Source organism: Lolium rigidum, chromosome 7, assembly GCF_022539505.1.
Source record: "Lolium rigidum isolate FL_2022 chromosome 7, APGP_CSIRO_Lrig_0.1, whole genome shotgun sequence".
Classification (NCBI taxonomy): domain Eukaryota; kingdom Viridiplantae; phylum Streptophyta; class Magnoliopsida; order Poales; family Poaceae; genus Lolium; species Lolium rigidum.
This window is the reverse complement of record NC_061514.1, coordinates 26,654,952-26,673,958: the sequence shown is the minus strand read 5'-3', so window position 1 is coordinate 26,673,958 and position 19,007 is coordinate 26,654,952. Positions and strand designations below refer to the sequence as shown.

General features: G+C 41.4%; 2 protein-coding genes across 2 annotated transcripts; both read left to right on the top strand.

The window, feature by feature from the left end:
- Positions 1–7,383: 7,383 nt before the first annotated feature.
- Positions 7,384–8,708, top strand: LOC124671067 (elicitor-responsive protein 3-like). Its single transcript, XM_047207503.1, has 5 exons — positions 7,384–7,474; positions 7,880–7,945; positions 8,149–8,284; positions 8,448–8,565; positions 8,661–8,708. The coding sequence occupies exons 1-5, from the start codon at positions 7,408–7,410 to the stop codon at positions 8,706–8,708; spliced, it is 435 nt and encodes a 144-aa protein (XP_047063459.1). The 5' UTR covers positions 7,384–7,407.
- Positions 8,709–15,241: 6,533 nt separating this feature from the next.
- LOC124673835 (phosphomannomutase) lies at positions 15,242–17,782 on the top strand. Its single transcript, XM_047209870.1, has 10 exons — positions 15,242–15,479; positions 15,594–15,660; positions 15,784–15,860; positions 15,975–16,010; positions 16,091–16,146; positions 16,225–16,324; positions 16,423–16,518; positions 16,593–16,682; positions 16,845–16,896; positions 17,606–17,782. Exons 1-10 carry the CDS (start codon positions 15,360–15,362, stop codon positions 17,659–17,661), a joined length of 750 nt encoding a protein of 249 aa, XP_047065826.1. The 5' UTR covers positions 15,242–15,359; the 3' UTR covers positions 17,662–17,782.
- Positions 17,783–19,007: the final 1,225 nt, after the last annotated feature.

The following is a 19,007-nucleotide window of genomic DNA, read 5'->3' as shown; positions in this document are numbered from 1 at the left end:
AGACGCCAGGCGTCACAATCCTCCAACTATTGGGGCACTAATAATATTCGTATATCCATGAAGTTATCATCCTTAGTATGCACCGTTGCTAAGACTCGTCGTTTCGAAGCATCACGTGATGATCGGGTGTAATAGATTCTACGTGTGCATACAACGGGTGCAAGCCAGATTTGCACATGCAAATACTAAGGTTAAACTTTATGAGCCTAGCATGTACAGACATGGTCTCAGAAAGTTGTCATAAATTGATGGATAAAATTATGAGTGAAATTGTTCATCATATTACAAAGTTACTAATAGTGAAATCTAGAACACTTGTCATATGATGATCAACTTCAAAATAAGAACCTCAAGGTTATTGGTATTAGACCAACAAACCTAGAAGTTATTGATGTTGAAGTGTTTTTCTGAATAATGAGGAAAGCTAAAAGAGAAACTGCAAAAGATATTTTGGCAAAAGAAAAGAAAAGACTAGAAAGTCTAGCTCAGGTGTATATAAATGATATACATGTTATGGTTGTATTCCTAGTTAAGTCACACTATGAAATTCTTGGGTATTTGTACCATATTGGTTGGTATGAAGTGTCATACAAAACAACGCAATACAAGAATACAATGGCCTAAGTGACTCGACAAGGAATATGATAAGAATGCACGTCCGGAACAAAAATAAAGTGTTATTATGTTCGTCGTTGGCATTCTATCTAGCCCTTAGAATTTATAATAAAGAACTTAATAATTGTTATTTTGCTCTGGTCAAATGAAAACAATGAGTTGTTCAAATTATGACATTACTCCATGTACGATGGATAAGTTATTATAAATCTTAATGGTGAAACACACATACATAACACTGACGCTAAAATGCCATAAGGCAAATGATTTGAATTCCACTTATTTGTGGAACCGCCTTTTAGGTCATGTTAGAAAGGAACTGCATGAAGGAACTCCATGCAAATGGATTTTTGGAGTCATTTGATTTTTGAATCATTTGGTGCTTGCAAATCTTTTCTAAAGAGAATGATTGAAATACCGTTCATAGGCCAAAAGTTGAACGGGCAACTAACTTAGTGGAAAAATACATGATGATGTATGTGGTTCACTGGGCATGGTTGTGTGCGGGAGATTCTTCTACTTCATGAAAACTTTCAACAATGAATTGAGTATATATATGTGGATATATTCAATAAGGAAGAAGTTTGAAACATTTGAATGGATTCAAATAAATTTCAGCATGAAGTGGAAATCATCGTAATAGAAAATTCAAATATCTATGATTGGATCATGGTGGAAATATTTGAATTACGAGTTTTAGCGAACATCTAAGAGAGTTATGAAATTGTTCTACAACTCACATTTCTTGGAGTATCATAATGATGATATAGTATCCGAGATATGTATCCAAACCTTGTTGGATTAATGATGAGATAAAATATTATGACGCCATTATATTTTTGTGGATTATGCTTTAGTGACTACCGCTTTTACACTGAATAGAGCATCATCATGATCCGTTGAAATGACACCATACGAGTTATGGCATGGGTATAAACCCTAATAGTCCTTTCTTTAAATTTTGGTCTAAGAGTTTTCAACCAAAATCGGATGAATGTCTTTGTTGGTTATCCCAGAGATTTAATTGGGAATTCTTCCCACGAGACAAAGATAAAAGTGTTTGTCAATGTTTCTTATTTCCAAGAAATTGTTTCTAGCGAAGTATTTGAGTGGAAGGACAATAGAACTTGATAAGGTTTATGAACCTGAGCATAATGATCAGAGTAGCGCAGCATCGGAATTGGTTCCGGAAGCGGCCACGACGATCATGGCTCCCATGTCTACAAAATGTTATAGTCATGGAGATCGAAGTACTTATTGAACCTTGTAGGTATGGTTTACTTTGTGATCAAATAAATGATTTGTGAATAAAGGATTGTTTTTGAACAATGATAAACCAACTACATACAAAGAAGTTATGATGGGCCCTGACTCCGTTAAAATGGCTATACGCCATGAAATCCAAGATAGATGAATACTTTTTGAAAGTAAACGGATCTATAAAATTGATGGACTTGGATGGAATATCCTTGAATAAGCTCAACTTGTCGAAAAGTTATTTACGACAAAGTTCAAAGAGTTGACTACGATAAGATTAGATCTTCCGTAGCAATGCTTATAGTCTATGTGGATTATTCTAGTAATCGCTACATATTTCTTTCATGAGATATGATAGTAGGATGGCAAAATACATTACTTAACAGAAGTGTGTATTAAAGGTGTATACAAGATACAACCAATTGTTTTGCTAGTCCGTGAAATACTAGATAGGTAAACGAACTTCAATTGGATGAAGTGAGTATCACGGAGTTGGAATCTTCACCAGATGAAATAGTCAAAGAGTTTTTGATTTCATCAAGAGATGATGAAGAGGCTTGCATTTGCAAGAAATTAAGTGGGAGCGCTAAGACATATTTATAATACTTTATGTAGGTGACATATAGTTGGTTATAAATGATGTAATTATATACTTGATTAAAAGGTTTCATTGAGAAATTAATTTCAATGAAAGGATATGGACTGAAACAAATTTAGTGTCAAAATCTATGAAGATAGATTGAAACACATAAATAAGTTTAAGTCAAAGTACATAGAATAGATATTGAAATAGTTTAATATAGAAATATTAAGAAGATATTCTTGTCATGTAAAGTTTTAATAAGACTTGAGTGTATCTGACACTCAAATAGTAAAATCACATGAGTGATTATAGATCACGAATAATATGTACACAATCAGATATCATGTGCTATAAAGTTTTATGAGCATTTACCAGAATGATTCATATGATGATCATTGGACGACAGTAAGAATATCCTTGAGTACTTTAGAAGAACTAAGGATATATATTTTTTTTTTGTATGAAGAAATGACAAACAAATCGCCGTAAGGTGTTACACCAATATTGTTTTTGTCACATATAAAATATAATTTCAATCTCAATATAGACTAAGTGTTGTTTAAAAGGTAGCACAATGAGCTAGAAGTTGTCTATGCTAGATTTAGAAGAGTTCTAAATATTGTGATGGATTCTACAAAAGAAGGCAGAGTATGTCATTGTTTTGACAATGACAAAGGATGTTAAGTCAAGAGGTTCTTTGACAACTTGGTATAGTTCCGACAGAGTCAGAACTTTGAAGCTATATTGTGTGTGACAATATTAGTGACATATTTCAGACCGCGGAATTAAGGTTCCACCAGAAGACCAAACATATTTAAATGCCGACTCATTTGGAAATGAGTGATGCGTTGAGACGCAAATAAATTACAAAATACATACGTTTCTGAGCGTGTCAGATCCGTTGACTAAAAACCTCTCCCGTGAGCTATACATGATAAAGCACCATAAAGCCAAGGTGTTATATCTTTACAAATGTAAACTAGATTATTGACTCTAGTGCAAGTGGGAGACTGAAGGAGATATGCCCTAGAGGCAATAATAAAGTGGTTATTATTTATATCTTTATGTTTATGATAAATGTTTATATATCATGCTAGAATTGTATTAACCGAAACATTAGTACATGTGTGATATGTAGACAAACAAGAAGTCCCTAGTATGCCTCTTAAACTAGCTTGTTGATTAATGGATGATTAGTTTCATAATCATGAACATTGGATGTTATTAATAACAAGGTTATGTTATTGTATGAATGATGTAATGGACACACCCAATTAAGCGTAGCATAAGATCTCGTCATTAAGTTATTTGCTATAAGCTTTCGATACATAGTTACCTAGTCCTTATGACCATGAGATCATGTAAATCACTTATACCGGAAAGGTACTTTGATTACACCAAACACCACTGCGTAAATGGGTGGCTATAAAGGTGGGATTAAGTATCCGGAAAGTATGAGTTGAGGCATATGGATCAAAAGTGGGATTTGTCCATCCCAATGACGGATAGATATACTCTGGCCCTCTCGGTGGAATGTCGTCTAATGTCTTGCAAGCATATGAATGAGTTCATAAGAGACCACATACCACGGTACGAGTAAAGAGTACTTGTCAGGAGACGAGGTTGAACAAGGTATAGAGTGATACCAAAGATCAAACCTCGGACAAGTAAAATATCGCGAGACAAAGGGAATTGGTAATGTATGTGAATGGTTCATTCGATCACTAAAGTCATCGTTGAATATGTGGGAGCCATTATGGATCTCCAGATCCCGCTATTGGTTATTGGTCGGAGTAAGTACTCAACCATGTCCGCATAGTTCATGAACCGTAGGGTGACACACTTAAAGTTGGATGTTGAAATGGTAGTACTTGAATATGGAATGGAGTTCGAATATTTGTTCGGAGTCCCGGATGAGATCCCGGACATCACGAGGAGTTCCGGAATGGTCCGGAGAATAAAATTCATATATAGGATGTCATTTTATGTGAAATAAAATGTCGCGGAAGGTTCTATGGAAGGTTCTAGAAGGTTCTAGAAAAGTCCGGAAGAAACCACCAAGGAAGGTGGAGTCCACATGGGACTCCACCTCCATGGCCGGCCAACCCTAGTGGGGGAGGAGTCCCAAGTGGGCTCCCCCTAGGGGCCGGCCACCCCCATATGGGAGGTGGAAACCCCACCTTTGGTGGGAGTCCTAGTTGGGCTAGGTTTTCCCCTCTTATGGAAGGTTTTTGGTTCGGGTCTTATTCGAAGACTTGGACACCAACACTTGGGGATCCACCTATATAATGAGGGGCCAAGGGAGGGGGCCGGCCACCCCAAGACCACAAGCTGGCCGCCCCATTGAAGTGGCCGGCCACCCCCTCCCAAACCCTAGCCGCCCCCTCTCCTCCATATCTCCCGCGTAGCTTAGCGAAGCTCCGCCGGACTTCTTCACCGCCACCGACACCACGCCGTCGTGCTTGTCGGATTCAAGAGGAGCTACTACTTCCGCTGCCCGCTGGAACGGGGAGGTGGACGTCGTCTTCATCAACAACCGAACGTGTGACCGAGTACGGAGGTGCTGCCCGTTCGTGGCGCCGGAACCGATCGTGATCAAGATCTTCTACGCGCTTTTGCAAGCGGCAAGTGATCGTCTACCGCAGCAACAAGAGCCTCCTCTTGTAGGCTTTGGAATCTCTTCAAGGGTGAGACTCGATACCCCCTCGTTGCTACCGTCTTCTAGATTGCATCTTGGCTTGGATTGCGTGTTCGCGGTAGGAAAATTTTTGTTTTCTATGCAACGTTATCCTACATAAAGCCCTCCCCCTTTAGCACCGGTTGTGTTGGCTGCCAAGCGCACGCGCGAAGGACCTTTAGAACCGGTTCATGTTAGCTGAAGGGTCTGCCGCGGCAGTGCCATGTTTTGTATCTATTTTTTCTAATTATTTTCCACTCCCTCTTCTTTTCAGTTTTTTCAGAATTTCTAGTATTTTAGTTATTTGACAAGTTTAGTCTCTAACTACACTTAATTTCTACTCAAATTACTTACTTGTGGTCATACTTCCCGCTCAGTCACCCATCGTCCCACTACTCTAGCACTAGCACACTTAACTTCAGAGTTCCTTCCAATCTCGGTTTCAAGTGCTTCGCGCGCATGTTATTGATAGTATCATATCAATCCTATTAACATGTTGATCACGATATCACACTTTTTTATTGTTTGAATTCCAACCAATTATTTTAATAAACAAAAGTAATGATGTAATAATAATCTTTTGAGTAAATAAATAAACAATAAATTTTCAATTTTTTCTAAATTTAATTTTTTGTTAAAATAAAAAAAACCTAAAAATATGAAAATCTAAAAATTGGCTAACCTTTATGGTTAAGTAATAGTTATGCAAGAAGGAATTATTAATTTTAAAAAAAATTAAAATATACAAAAAAATATAAAATTCTTAATTTCTAACAAAAAATAAAATCTTTCTACTTTCATATTTCCGTTTGAAATTTTGAGAATCTAAAAAATGGCTAACCGAGTTGCTAATTTACCCTACTAGTAGGTTGTGTAACATATTTGAATCTCAAAAAAAATTATTTTTTCAATTTTCTATCATTTTCTTTTGTATTTTACAAAGCTAAAAAAGCGATCGGGCGGGGGGGGGGGGGTGGAGTGCGTGGGAGCAAAAAAACCTTTAACATCGGTTCGTAGCTTGCTAAAGGACCTTTAGCACCGGTTCATGCCACGAAACGGTGTTAAAGGGTTCGCACCTGACGCCAATCCTTTAGCACCGGTTTATGCCACGAACCGGTGCTGAATGTCCCGCATGGACTGGTGCTAAAGCCCTGGACGCTTGAATCGGTGCTAATGCACCCTTTAGTCTAGATTCGTAGCTCATCCGGTGCTAAAGTTCCGGCCAGCTCTAAACATAAGCCATTTTTTCTACTAGGAAGACGAAGTGGAGGAGGCGGGATGAGCAGTAGTCAGGGATTCCATGTGGAAGTGGAGGAGGCGGGATGAGCAGTAGTCAGGGATTCCATGTGGAAGTGGAAGAGAACGGGATGTGGAACAATGAAAACTTAATGTAGCCTAACCAAGCGTCAGATTACTTCTTTACATGAGATTTATTTCCGGGAGCCTGTACAGGGAGAAATGGAATTTTCTGACATGACATGACCGGGACAATATAGTGGACGGCTACATCAAATGGCTGCAATTTGTTGATGACGTTGTGAGGTTGCATGTTAAGATAGGTAACTTAAATAACCCTCTAACGGGGTTTTGCTGGATTAGAAGCTCCGCTCTTTCCTAGTTTGACAAAATCCTTGAAGATGTAATGATCCTGTGCAGTTCAGTCTGGTAGTGTGTGGTGTTTTTTGGCAGTAGTAGTTTTGAGACTTGCTTTTGATGGCGCTGATCCTGTTTACCTATAGGAACGTTGTATCAGTGCCGTGGTGAACCCCGATGGGTGTGGTTCGTAGCTAGCTGACGAGTTGCTTTAAAACCTTTATTTTTCTTGTTCTGAACATTATGGTTTCATATAATGGAACCGGGAGATGTCTTCCTGAGAATCTAAAAAAGAGACAGAGTAGATACCGTGAGCTGGTGCAGGGCATGCAACAAAAGAACTTGGAGCGCAGTCCTGAACTGACCGATCGATAGAGCAGTCGTCAACCTAGTACGGAGTAGGTAGGTCCTTGGTCAGCTGCACAACAGCTAGACGCGCTGGCGCAACTAACGCTTCCAATCTGTCAAAAATAATGACCCGAAGACCAACAGCTCGAGAATATGCAGCCTGGCATCAAGCTGGCTGGTTAAATGAGTAGATTCCGTCAAAGACTTGCTTAACTTTATATAAGCATTCACTCAGCATACAGCCCCCTCATAATACGGCGAGTTGGTGAAGGCGACAATTCAGTCACAGGCAGGCAGGCAGAGCGAACCAGGAGACCAAGAAGGAGGAGGAGTCATGGTGCGCGGGAAGCTGGAGGTTCTGCTCATCTCCGCCAAGGGCCTCGACGACTCCGATTTCTTCAGTACGTAATCATACAACCTTTCCTCCCCTTCTTTTTCTTTGATCAACGTACAGAGGTAGATCATCACCATCACCTGATCCACGAGCGTAGATTGACTTTTGTCAAGATTTCTGACGGGGAACGGGAAAATTGATTACGAGGTCAACATATGAGGGGCAGAAAGAGACTGAATTTTGACACGAGATGGACTGAATTTGCATCTACTACTTAGTAACTGTCCGGCAGAGTTTGGAAGAGACAGGATCTGGCTGAATTTTGACAGAACCTTTTCTTTTTGCATCATCGATCAAAACCGCATGAACCTCTTTTTTTCTCTTTCTTGCGAATCAAACCGCATGAACCTCTTGCATGTTATATGTTTTTTTCTGATGTTCGTCGCACGCATATATTTATATGGTGAATCAGATCGGATGGACCCCTACGTGATCCTCACCTGGCGCAGCAACGAGCAGAAGAGCACCGTTGCAAAAGGTACATCCCGTCCAACCATCATCCACAAGAAATTACTCATAGATAGCCAGCGATTATCTCATCTTAACACAATATTTCTAGAATACATCGTGAAAAGGTTTATTAATCACACAAAAGAAGGTGTCAAGCGACACAACATCACCACAAAGAAGCAAGTTATCCTTTCATCTGAACACAATTCTCTGCTTTAACTCATGTAACAGGAGCAGGGGGCGAGCCTGAATGGAACGAGACGTTCGCCTTCAAGGTCTACAGCAGCGCCGACAACTCCCCGCAGCTCAGCCTCAAGATCATGGACAGCGACACCTTCTCGGCCGACGATATTGTCGGAGAAGCAAGGCAATTATTCCCAAACACATACTACATGCTCTGAATTAGCAAACTTCTTTTTGTCAAGATTTTGAAGTTGTTGACCGGACCTGCCGCTCGGTGAATTACCACACATTAGTTTCACTCGAGTTTCATCGCCATCGCTCTCAACTCTGACTGAACTTCTCTTCAGCATCCCGCTGGAGGCCGTGCTCCTGGAAGGAAGCCTGCCGCCGACCGTGCACCGGATCGTCAAGGACGAGGAGTACCGCGGGGAGATCAAGATTGCGCTCACCTTCACCTCAGCAGAGGTAACATTTCCTTTGCACTTGCCACATCTTTGTTCGGGAGTAAGTGGGATTTCATAGGTGCATGGCTGATCAATTGGGAGCCGTATCTTCTCCAGGAAAATGAGGAGGAGGAGAGCTATGGCGGCTGGAACCAATCGGCCTGAAGTTTTATACACTGCTAGTAGCGTGCATCCACATCCATCAGCAAGAGGGTGATGTTTGTCTGCCTGTCACTGCAAGTCTGTCCTGTCACATTATGGTTGCAGCAAATGGGGAACGGCTTTTGATCGGTGCTTTGATCTACTAGATGTGTTTTGATGTTCGTTGTTGCAGTCTACTTGCAAGAAGTAGCAGTTTTTCTTTTGAACAAACCAGAAGCTGTAGTAGTGAAGCAGGGTGATGTTTGTCTGTCTGTCACTGCAAGTTTGTTTGTGGGTCTCTCTGTCACATTATGATTGCAACAAATGGGGAACTGCTTTTGATCGGTAGTTTGATCTCCTTGATGTGTTGTGATGTTCGATGTTGCAGTTTACTAGCCAAAAGCAGCAGCGAAGAAGGGTCACATATGCCTTGTTGACGATTACATTTCAAAATTGGGGAAAAATACACATCGGTACTAATTAAGTAGTTCATTGCAACATTTTGAAAACTCGATTACTCCATCTCACATAGCAGGAACAGTAGAATCCGACAACAGTACAGTAAAAAAATGGCGAAAACAGAAGATGGTTTGGACTCCATGCATAGAGTCGGACTATGGGACGAAAACCTCCTAACACCATCCCACCAGTACAAGTTTTTCAACAAAACCACCATATCAAGTTCACAACACAAGATGGAAAAAACCGAATAGCTTCACAATGACGGTATTTTGTTTTGCTCAGGAAAAACTATACCGCCATTAAATACTTTGGTTTCCTCTATATATTTCTCGATATTCTTCTTGGCCTCGATTGCTTGCTAGTAGCATCCTAGCTTGCGAGGAGGTCATTACCTCGTTGCCTCTAGCTTGTACCCGAAGTTTCGGGCCTCTCTCCTTGTGGCTCATATTGATGACCGAATCCTTTTTTATCTAAAAAAAAACTCAATATGATGGAAAGGAAAACACATTAACATGTTATCGTAGAAAAGTGCATTGGAAAATGAAAACGATTTGTTTCATGTTTCAAAGATTCTAGGCAAGTAAAATGCACGTATGACTTAGTATAATCAAGTAGATTCCGTATTTCTTAGTTCGTGTGTGGGATCGAATTTTGACATGAAGTTTACCAGATCAATGGCATCTTAAAAGGGTGAATTAAGAGCTTAGGTGTTGGATCGAGCGCACCTAAACTCCTAACTTTATGAAAGATCATCATTCTTTTTTCGAAGGACATAGAAAGCATAAAAAGGAATCAATACATAACCTTCTAGTCATAACATCCCTACTCAATAGTTCGAAAAATTAAATGAAAAGTACCGAGAACAAGGATATTTACCAAGCATCTCTTTGCACTCATCGGAAAAGTAATTCTCCGTAACACTTTGTGTCGGCCAAGTACCATCCTTATGATTTTTTTGGGTCCAAAAGTATTGATTTGCGGACTTCTTTGTACGAAATACGAGATGACTAATAGGATCCGTAAAGTACTGTAGAACCAAAAAAAATGATGATTAGAAAACTGATACCAACGAAGAATAAATGAATAAGGATAATAGTATGTTTCTTATACTTCAACAAAAGAGGGGTCAATATCATATATTATACCCTGTCTTTTCTCACTCCTTGGCTACATTTACTGAAAGCTGTCTCTTTCACCCACCCAGCTGACAGACGCGATGTGTAAAAGTCCAGCTGCGCAATTATCTATGTATACATAAGACAAAGTGTTAGTTCTTCAAATTTCAAATCATTGAGAGGTGCAATGTTCTTTAAATGTTAGAAGTATGTAGTGCCATGTAGAGATATACATTATCTTGAGAGCTTGTGTCACACACTTTGTCTGCAGTGCCTCTTGAGGCCTTCCTCCCTTTTACTACTTCTTCAAATATCAATGCATCATTAAGTGATAATTGTTTTGCTGGAATCTTTGTCTCTCCTACTATTCCTTCAAAGACCGATACGTCTTCTGTAGATAAAAGTCGCATTCCAGAAGATTTATGAAGAAAGATCTGCAAGTGTGGTCAAGGTTAATTACTTGGTTCTTGTGCCAATAATAACTTTTACCAAGGTGAAAACCTCTATTATCCATGCAATGTTAATAGTTACTAAATGAAAAGTAAAGTGTATTTTAGTTTACACTAGTTCTTAGAGAAATCCTGCAGACTTATAAAAATGTTGTAATTTTAAAATCGTGTTTTTAAGAGCTTGGGTGGAAAAAAGCATGTCTAGCACACTCATCTGAGTCCCGAGACAAATTCCTCAAGCCTCCTGTTGGCGTCGTGCTCAAGCCTAGTGATCTTCCCGAGCCGCTTCCGCCGCGAGCATCTCCCTCATCCTACCATTGTGATCCCTTGTCTCACCGCAACCTCTCCCGCGAGTATGAAGGTCAACACCTGTTGTGTACTGGACGTATTGTCTGGAGAATTCATTTTCTTCTTTCGTGTGATGAATTCAGCACAAATGTCTTGAGTATGTTAATTATTTGATGTTGGTGAGTGAGCATTGGGATGGCAAATTTATGGATATTGAAGACTAGCTAGTTCGATGAATTAACTTGAAGATTCCTTTAATTTTGAGATGGAGCTAGTGGTCTCCCTTGCTAAGTGGGAGGATGATAATATGCAATGATTATTATATTTTTTTTATTGCCTATGCATTTAGTTTTTTCAATAAATTTCGGGTATCAAATGCGGTTGTATGAAAAAAGTATATAAGAAATGTAGAAAAAAAAGTTTAGAGAGTCTGATTTTGCACACACCTTGCAGATACTAAAATCTAGAGTGCACTATAAAGCATTTTTGGAGTCTCAAAATTTAAAGAATCTGATAGAGTTGCTCTTCTGACATGAGTGAGGTATTTCCAAGGTGACATGCGAGGTGTGTACTTATGGTCCCTTGGTACGTAATGTGGGCAACTAGTAACTAGGTCAAACTGGGCAAAGAGAAAAGGTCTGGCTCAAAGTGCAACATATACGCTCCAATACATGGGTGAAAAAGAAAATTTCCTCTATAGTGTTTCAGAAGTGAATCGCATATTCATATGCCATATTTCATGATCCAAACTTAAATTACTCGCACCAATAATATTATACATTATATATTAAGTGGACACTTTAATTTACGTACCTTGAATATTTTCTTTTTCTTTTCCTCCCATCCAACCCTTATCTCCATCGCCCAACCCTCCGGAATCCAGTTGTACTTTCCCTTCATAGAAACCAGAATCTCCATTCACACCTTTGATATCATCACCATAACACAACAATCATGTTAATATGGTTTAAATAAATCATCACTCACCTGTAGTGTATTCTTGTCCTTGCACGTCTCCCTCCCCTTCACTACACGCTTCATGAACTCTGCTTCCAACGTGAGCACCAAGATCGGCATATGACATGTGTAATACTACGATGCATGCAAGAAAGGACGGTGTGTTAGAGTATGTCACACGTGCAAACCTAGATCAATCTAGGGTTTTGTTTGGTTGGGCTTTCGCTGTAGCTTTCCCTCCTTATAAGCTATAAACCCAACCAAACAACAAATAGTGAAGACACAATTACACAGAAAGCCTCTATAAAACCTGTGTCTGAGGGGAAGCACACACATAGGTATTTACGTGGCTTTGGCTATACGCCCTTCCCTTCTCAGTGTACCCTCAAAGTTCAAGTTATTTACCCACTTCTACCACACATATAAAAAGGCCTCAACTCTCCTGTCAGGAATCCCCTACACTCTTGAACCCTTAGGTCGCACCCCTCCCCTACATTGGCAATACAGGGTTGGCGTCACCTCCACTGCCTCATTTAGCATATTCATGTGCCTCCTGGCCTTGCACAATCCCACGCCACCGCCGCCGTTCGCGTCGCTAGAGTTCAAGCATGGCACAAACCACCTTCACTGAAGCTAGAGTAGAGGGAAGTTGGAATGCCGCTAGAGAAGCACTTCTTCCTCGATTGTCGATGTCATTGGCCACTTATTTGATTTCTCCCCAAAAATCTGTCTACTTCCTCTTTTTTGGTTCTTCCCAACTCTCACGTATAACATTTTACACCCCATGTACGATCCCAAAGGACCGAGAGAGTGTTGCATTGGTACCAAGAAGTGGAATTAAAATTTACAAAATAGGACCAATACACATTATAAAATTACAACTTGAACCTAAAACTTAGCAATGAGGCCTTAGAGTTAGAACTGGGAACACAATTAGGTCATTGGTATTCTCCACCGTGTTTGCCAGAATGGAATCGCCCACCATCGAATTCCAAGGGCTGGAGATAACTGTATTTATTCAGGGAGCCCGCATCCGCAGTCTCCTCCTTCGCCTTCCTCTATGGAAGCTTGATGGAGAAGGTCAAAGATGACCGTCTAGCGGCATGTGACACAACCAAGATAGAAGATCTCTAGATGCCGGATTTATTGCCAGAGATCCCTGGGATTTGTACACCGATATGCAACAGATCTTGCCACCAGAGGACCGTAGTACGAGGAACTAACCCCACGATGCACCAGAACCAGCCGAGGGGCTCTGGCGACCTACTCATGAACGCGATATAGACAAAACTACATCTAGAATCTACTCTATAGAAGGTGGCACCCCGTCTCAGCCTTTCAAGATGGCATCACTGCAAGGGAGAACCTCGGTTTGGCCTGGGAGGAAAGGGTTGACTCTCAAGGGACTGTACAAAAGAGAGAGAAAAGAAGGATGAAAATGTGTCGATCCGACTAATCTCACTTAGTGGGCACCATTTTGATGTTTTTATTTGAACAATATACATGCGATACTCGCTGCCTTGTTCAATAGCTAGAGGTAGCAAATGATGTATACTACAAACACGCATAATATCAATACGAACTGCTTTGTAATCTAGGATGTCATTTTTGTGTAGCCTAAAATATAAAGTACACCCTCCAATCCATAATAAGTGTCGGAGATTTAGTTCAAAATTGAACTAAATTGAATTAAAGCCCCGCAACTTATTATGGATTGGAGGGATTAGTTTTTATTGAGGTTTTACACATTTATACTCCATTATACATCATTGGCTACCTCCATGATTCTTTTTTGATTTTATTAAACTTTGAAATATGATTTTTGATTGTTTGAAAATAAAGAACTATGTGTAGCTCGGACTCCATGTGTCCACTCCTGTCACACTTGGAATATAAACGCTGAGATAGTGGATTGGGCTGCAGAGGAAACATGATCAAATGAACAAGTTGTGGCATATATATCCTTGAAATTAATCAATAGTGGTATTGCAACAAATGAACTAGTAGAACTATTTTTTGTGGTCATGCATGTTATCATGTTGTAATGAACAAAAGTTGGTGTATTTTTCTGCCATATGTCTCTACACATGCTGTAATGAATAAATGTTTGTGCGGTTGATTTGGTGCCATTTTGGAGTGTATTTGCTGCCATATTTGACAATGCTATTGTGGTTTAACAATGCTATTGCTGCCATATTTGAACTTGTTGCTATGTTGTGAATGGATGGAGTTGATCATAATATTAATTGGATAATGTAGCCTTTCAAAAAATAAGGGATAATGTGTGTCCTTCAAAGAATCCATGGAATAATTAAGTGGATAATGTATCAATTGACTACGACATAATTATCCATAGATAAACCAACCTATAACGAGGTTATTATAGTTAAACAATAAGTGTTATGGGTATATCAGACATTTACCCTCGCAATCACAATTCAACCGGCTAACTACCAAATCTCATGTAGAACTTTTTTTAGGGAATATCTTTTGCAACTTTCTCACATTGCATAGCATAGAATAAGCGCCTTCTCACTACTAGTGTCAGATAAGTCACTGCTTAAGCAAACACATCCCAGGTCTGAACCGAATACATGGTAGAATGATAAGAAAAAAAGCACATACCTTAGTTGTGTTGTTATCCTTGAGGCGACGAGCCTCTACAATGATCTCCTCCGAGATTGGTTCATCTGTTGATGCCAACTTCTCCCCTTGCTCGTCTTCGTCGAACGTCACCATGGTTGGATCTGGACTTTGACTATCTCCCTGCCCCCTCTCTCTTTCTCGGTTGCTCCTTCACTTCCCCCTCTCTCTCGGGCTCTCTCCTTCTCCCCTTCCCTCTCTCGCTCTTCCGGCCACTCTGTCCCTCTTTCACTCTCAGCCGATCTCTCTCTTTAATGCCCCCCACCTTCCCCCTCCGCGTCTATTGATCCCTTTGTGGTATGATTAATGGAAATTAATGTGAACCATTAATACCATTAGATTACGATACCATTAGATTACGGAACGGGCGATTGCATTTAATTGTAAAACGTGTTTTAAACTATACGTCTTTCTTTAGCGTAGGCGTACTCTTGGTTGGCTCCAAGTAGTTCCCACACAATGCACGTCACGGGGGACAGCTGGCGCAAGGGCCCACTCACCAGTGACACGGATCCAAGCCCACGCGCGCGCGAGCGACGTGGCACGCGGTCGTCGACACGCCGCGTCATCGTCGTCTCCTTCACTTCAATCCCGAGGAAAAGAAGCGGAAGCGCATCTAGATCAGCGCCGCGAAGCTGACTTTCTCCAGCCTACGCTTCCTCCTCGCCGCCACCCCGGCAGCGCTGCTATATCATCCCGCGGCCGCGAGGAGGAGCGTCCCGTCTCTTCTCGTCGGCAGCAGCAGCAGCAGGAGGATAGCAATGGCGGCGGAGAGGAAGAACGGCGGGGTGCTCGCGCTCTTCGATGTCGACGGCACCCTCACCGCGGCTCGCAAGGAGGTCACTCCGGAGATGCTCGAGTTCATGAAGCAGCTGCGCGAGGTGAGGCCGACACCATCCCGTTCCTACTCTTGGTTCTCTCATTCACGTCGCTAGAGATTACTCACTGTACTGGTGTGTGTGGTTCTCTGTTTTTCTTTCTTTGGGGGAGAGCAGAATGTGACCGTGGGCGTGGTGGGCGGATCCGATCTGGTCAAGATCTCCGAGCAGCTCGGCAAATCAGGTACTCGCCCTATGTTCCAAAGAGTTTGCTCAGATCCCACTGCTTCGTACCACATTTGTTTACGCGCGCGCCTGGCGCCTCGTGTTCAGTTGTGAACAATCTGATTTCGTCTCTCTTCCGCAGTCATCACCGATTACGACTACGTCTTCTCTGAAAACGGTCTGGTCGCGCACAAGAACGGCGAGCTCATCGGGACGCAGGCGAGTCTCCACGCACATTACTGACACTGCTTTAGCTTGAGCATACCGAGTTTACCGAAGATTTTACATAAAGGAGATCTACCGCCTGATGTTTTTTTTCTTTTCACTCTGCAGAGTTTGAAAACGTATCTTGGAGATGATCAGCTAAAGGTGAGCAAGCGTTCTTTCTTGCTCCGTTGCTGCTGACGAGTTTTGGGGGCCTCTGTAATGATGATATGTGTCCTCTGCAGGAGTTTATTAACTTCACTCTCCATTACATCGCGGACTTGGATATCCCGATCAAAAGGTCAGTGCAGAGTCCTGTCCGAGAATTCTCGCCACACCTGGGCGGTAGCTCTTTACTGACCGAGTCATGCTTGCTCAGGGGTACGTTTATAGAGTTCAGGAGCGGAATGATCAATGTGTCGCCGATAGGGAGGAACTGTAGCCAGGAAGAACGTGATGATTTTGAGAAGTATGATAAGGTGCAGATCTCCTTTTAAAAACAAGCAATTTGTTTCTCATCAGAAAGGGCAAAAATACCATTAAAAGGCATGGAACTGATCTATCTCAATTTTGTTAGGTACATAATGTTCGGCCCAAAATGGTGACAGTGCTTCGTGAAAAGTTTGGCCACTTGAACCTCACATTTTCTATTGGAGGGCAGATTAGTTTTGATGTAAGTGTTGTAAACTCATAAGTATCTTCTAGAAATATTCAGTTTGGTATTCACTACTGAATCACTACGTTCAGGTATTCCCAAAAGGCTGGGACAAAACCTACTGCTTGAGATATCTCGAAGAATTTCAAGAAATCCATTTCTTTGGGGACAAAACCTACAAGGTAAAACAATCGTCTTTCCTTTTTGCCCCTCTGCACAGTTGCACATAGTATGATGTTCAACAAAAAATTTAAGCCATTGGCCATCCCATTTGATTTAACTGTAATGTTTCCTTTATGTAGCATTTTGTCTGACTTGTGCTTCATTTCGTTTTTTTCTAACAGGGTGGCAATGACCATGAGATATTTGAATCTGACAGAACAGTTGGTCATACAGGTATGCTGGTTGTGTGTTGAAAGCTAAATACTCTCATGCTTATGAAATCAAGAAGATTTATTTGATTTTAATTAAGCTGTGGGCATCCCCGAGTGACAAATTTTACATGATAAGAAAGACCATAGCTTAAGGGGAGATTTTTTGAATGGCTCGAGAATAAACATAAGAGACAGGAACAACAGATTTGTGCAACTGTATAGATTTTTACTTTTATATATGAAACTGAATTTTCTATACTATGTAGAGCATGCAAATAGCACACAAAATAATTAGTTTCATATTTGGCATGGTGATAGTTGATGTTCGCCCCTGTTCAAGCATGAGTGTCTCTTCATTAACTTCTCTGGATTTTGACAACCGAGCTGTATTTTTGCTGTCAGAAACTACCTTTTCATCATCATATTAGTTCATTAGTTGCATGACATTCTACTCTTTAATCATCTGGATCAGCAAATTTGAGTCTGGAAATAACCAAGTTTTGTTCCGGACAACCGCACATGCCATTTCTTGAGTGTAGTATTGAATAAACAATAGGACATCGATACTTCTTTAGAAGAAATATTGCATCCCATTGTTATTTACTAGTTGCTAAGCATTACTTTGTTACTTGGTAGTGATATTAAAGCTGGTGTTTGGTTCAGTTTCTTATCCGAGTTCAACACATGCTTTTTATCTGGATTTGATGCTCACTAGTCATTTATATGTGCAGTTACCAGCCCGGACGACACAGTGCAGCAGTGCAGATCTATCTTCTTGTCAAAGTGATTGCCTGATTATTGTACCATTTATTTTATATACTTCACACAAAATAATTGCTCCATAGATTTCCCTTTCAATACATTTTTTGCTATCCTGCCCTGTTGGGAGTAACTTATCACCATTGTTGCTGTAAGAGCAAGTCTAACAGGCCCCGTATATTTTCGCCCCGTATAACACGAGTAAAGGGCCCTGTATCCAGTTTTCGCCGGCCAAAAACTCGGACGAGCTAGCAGAGCCCGTATCCCCACCCCGTAATACGGGCTCTGCTAGCTCGTCCGAGTTTTTGGCCCCTCATAACAGGGTTTTAGACAGCAATTTGCACAACAATTTCAGATCAAACATAGCACATCCAAAATATGTGATGCATAATTCATAGTTTTAACATCACAGCACGATCATAGGCAATGTTCAAGCCACGGAATTCCCAAATCTGATCAACCATCAACGGATCCATCACCACCGGCGCCACCGCTCGCCGGAGACGCACCTTGATCACGAGCTTGACGCGCAGCCTTCTTCCTCGCAATGATGTCCGCCTTGGTCTCCTTCCACCACGCCGCCTGATCCTCGTCCATGCCGTCGGTGCGCATCATCATGATTTCCTCTCCTCGGCCAAGAGCTCCTTCATGGCCTTGGCTTCTTTGGCTGCGATCATCTTTATGTCAAGCTCCTTCCTTGCTTGCACCTTGGCAAGCTTCACCACACTCTTCTTGTCGGTGATGAGGAGCTTGGTCTCCAACGTCTTCATTGTCAATGCCTCCTTGGACTTCATGAGTTGATCCAACTTCTCCCGGAAGCTAGCTGCTTCTTGTTCTACCTTGACCCTCTCCTTGGCCTTGTTGTTGCCCTCGGGCTTGCCGGTGTTTCTCCCACTCATGTCCTCCGCTTCATCATCCATGGTGAGAAGTGCCTCCTTCTTGCACTTTGGCTCGTTGTCCCTCAACTTCCACTTGGGAAGATGTTGAAGGATGTCAAAGCAATGTTGGAATTGAAAGTCCTTGTTCTTAGAGCCGGCCATTTCCTTGTACCTTTGTTTAGCATACGTGGGCTGCTCAACAATAGTATGAGGAGATGTTTCCACATCATGAACACATAATATGGATAGCTTGCATCATCAACACAAGGAAAACTTACATAGTCCCCCGGCACGCATCCACTAGGGGGTTGTCGGCCACTTGATCCATGGCAGCACTCCAACGAGAACAAGCCGGCTTGATGATGTTCCATCGGCCTTCAAGTGAGCGGTAGGATCTGTCCGCCATGCTCTTCGTGCGAGGCTTCAGCTGGTGGTACAGATCCTCAATGCGCTGCCAGTAGCGCTTGCCGCCTTGGTCCACTCCGGTGCACGCATC

What these genes read in the sequence shown, in the direction of transcription:
- LOC124671067 (XM_047207503.1), top strand. Translation starts at nt 7,408, where the DNA reads ATGGTGCGCGGGAAGCTGGAGGTTCTGCTCATCTCCGCCAAGGGCCTC. An exon ending in CGACGACTCCGATTTCTTCA is followed by an intron (nt 7,475 to 7,879) that starts GTACGTAATCAT and finishes ATGGTGAATCAG; the next exon opens with ATCGGATGGACCCCTACGTG. An exon ending in TCACCTTCACCTCAGCAGAG is followed by an intron (nt 8,566 to 8,660) that starts GTAACATTTCCT and finishes TATCTTCTCCAG; the next exon opens with GAAAATGAGGAGGAGGAGAG.
- LOC124673835 (XM_047209870.1), top strand. Translation starts at nt 15,360, where the DNA reads ATGGCGGCGGAGAGGAAGAACGGCGGGGTGCTCGCGCTCTTCGATGTC. An exon ending in TTGGAGATGATCAGCTAAAG is followed by an intron (nt 16,011 to 16,090) that starts GTGAGCAAGCGT and finishes TGTCCTCTGCAG; the next exon opens with GAGTTTATTAACTTCACTCT. An exon ending in TTGGATATCCCGATCAAAAG is followed by an intron (nt 16,147 to 16,224) that starts GTCAGTGCAGAG and finishes ATGCTTGCTCAG; the next exon opens with GGGTACGTTTATAGAGTTCA.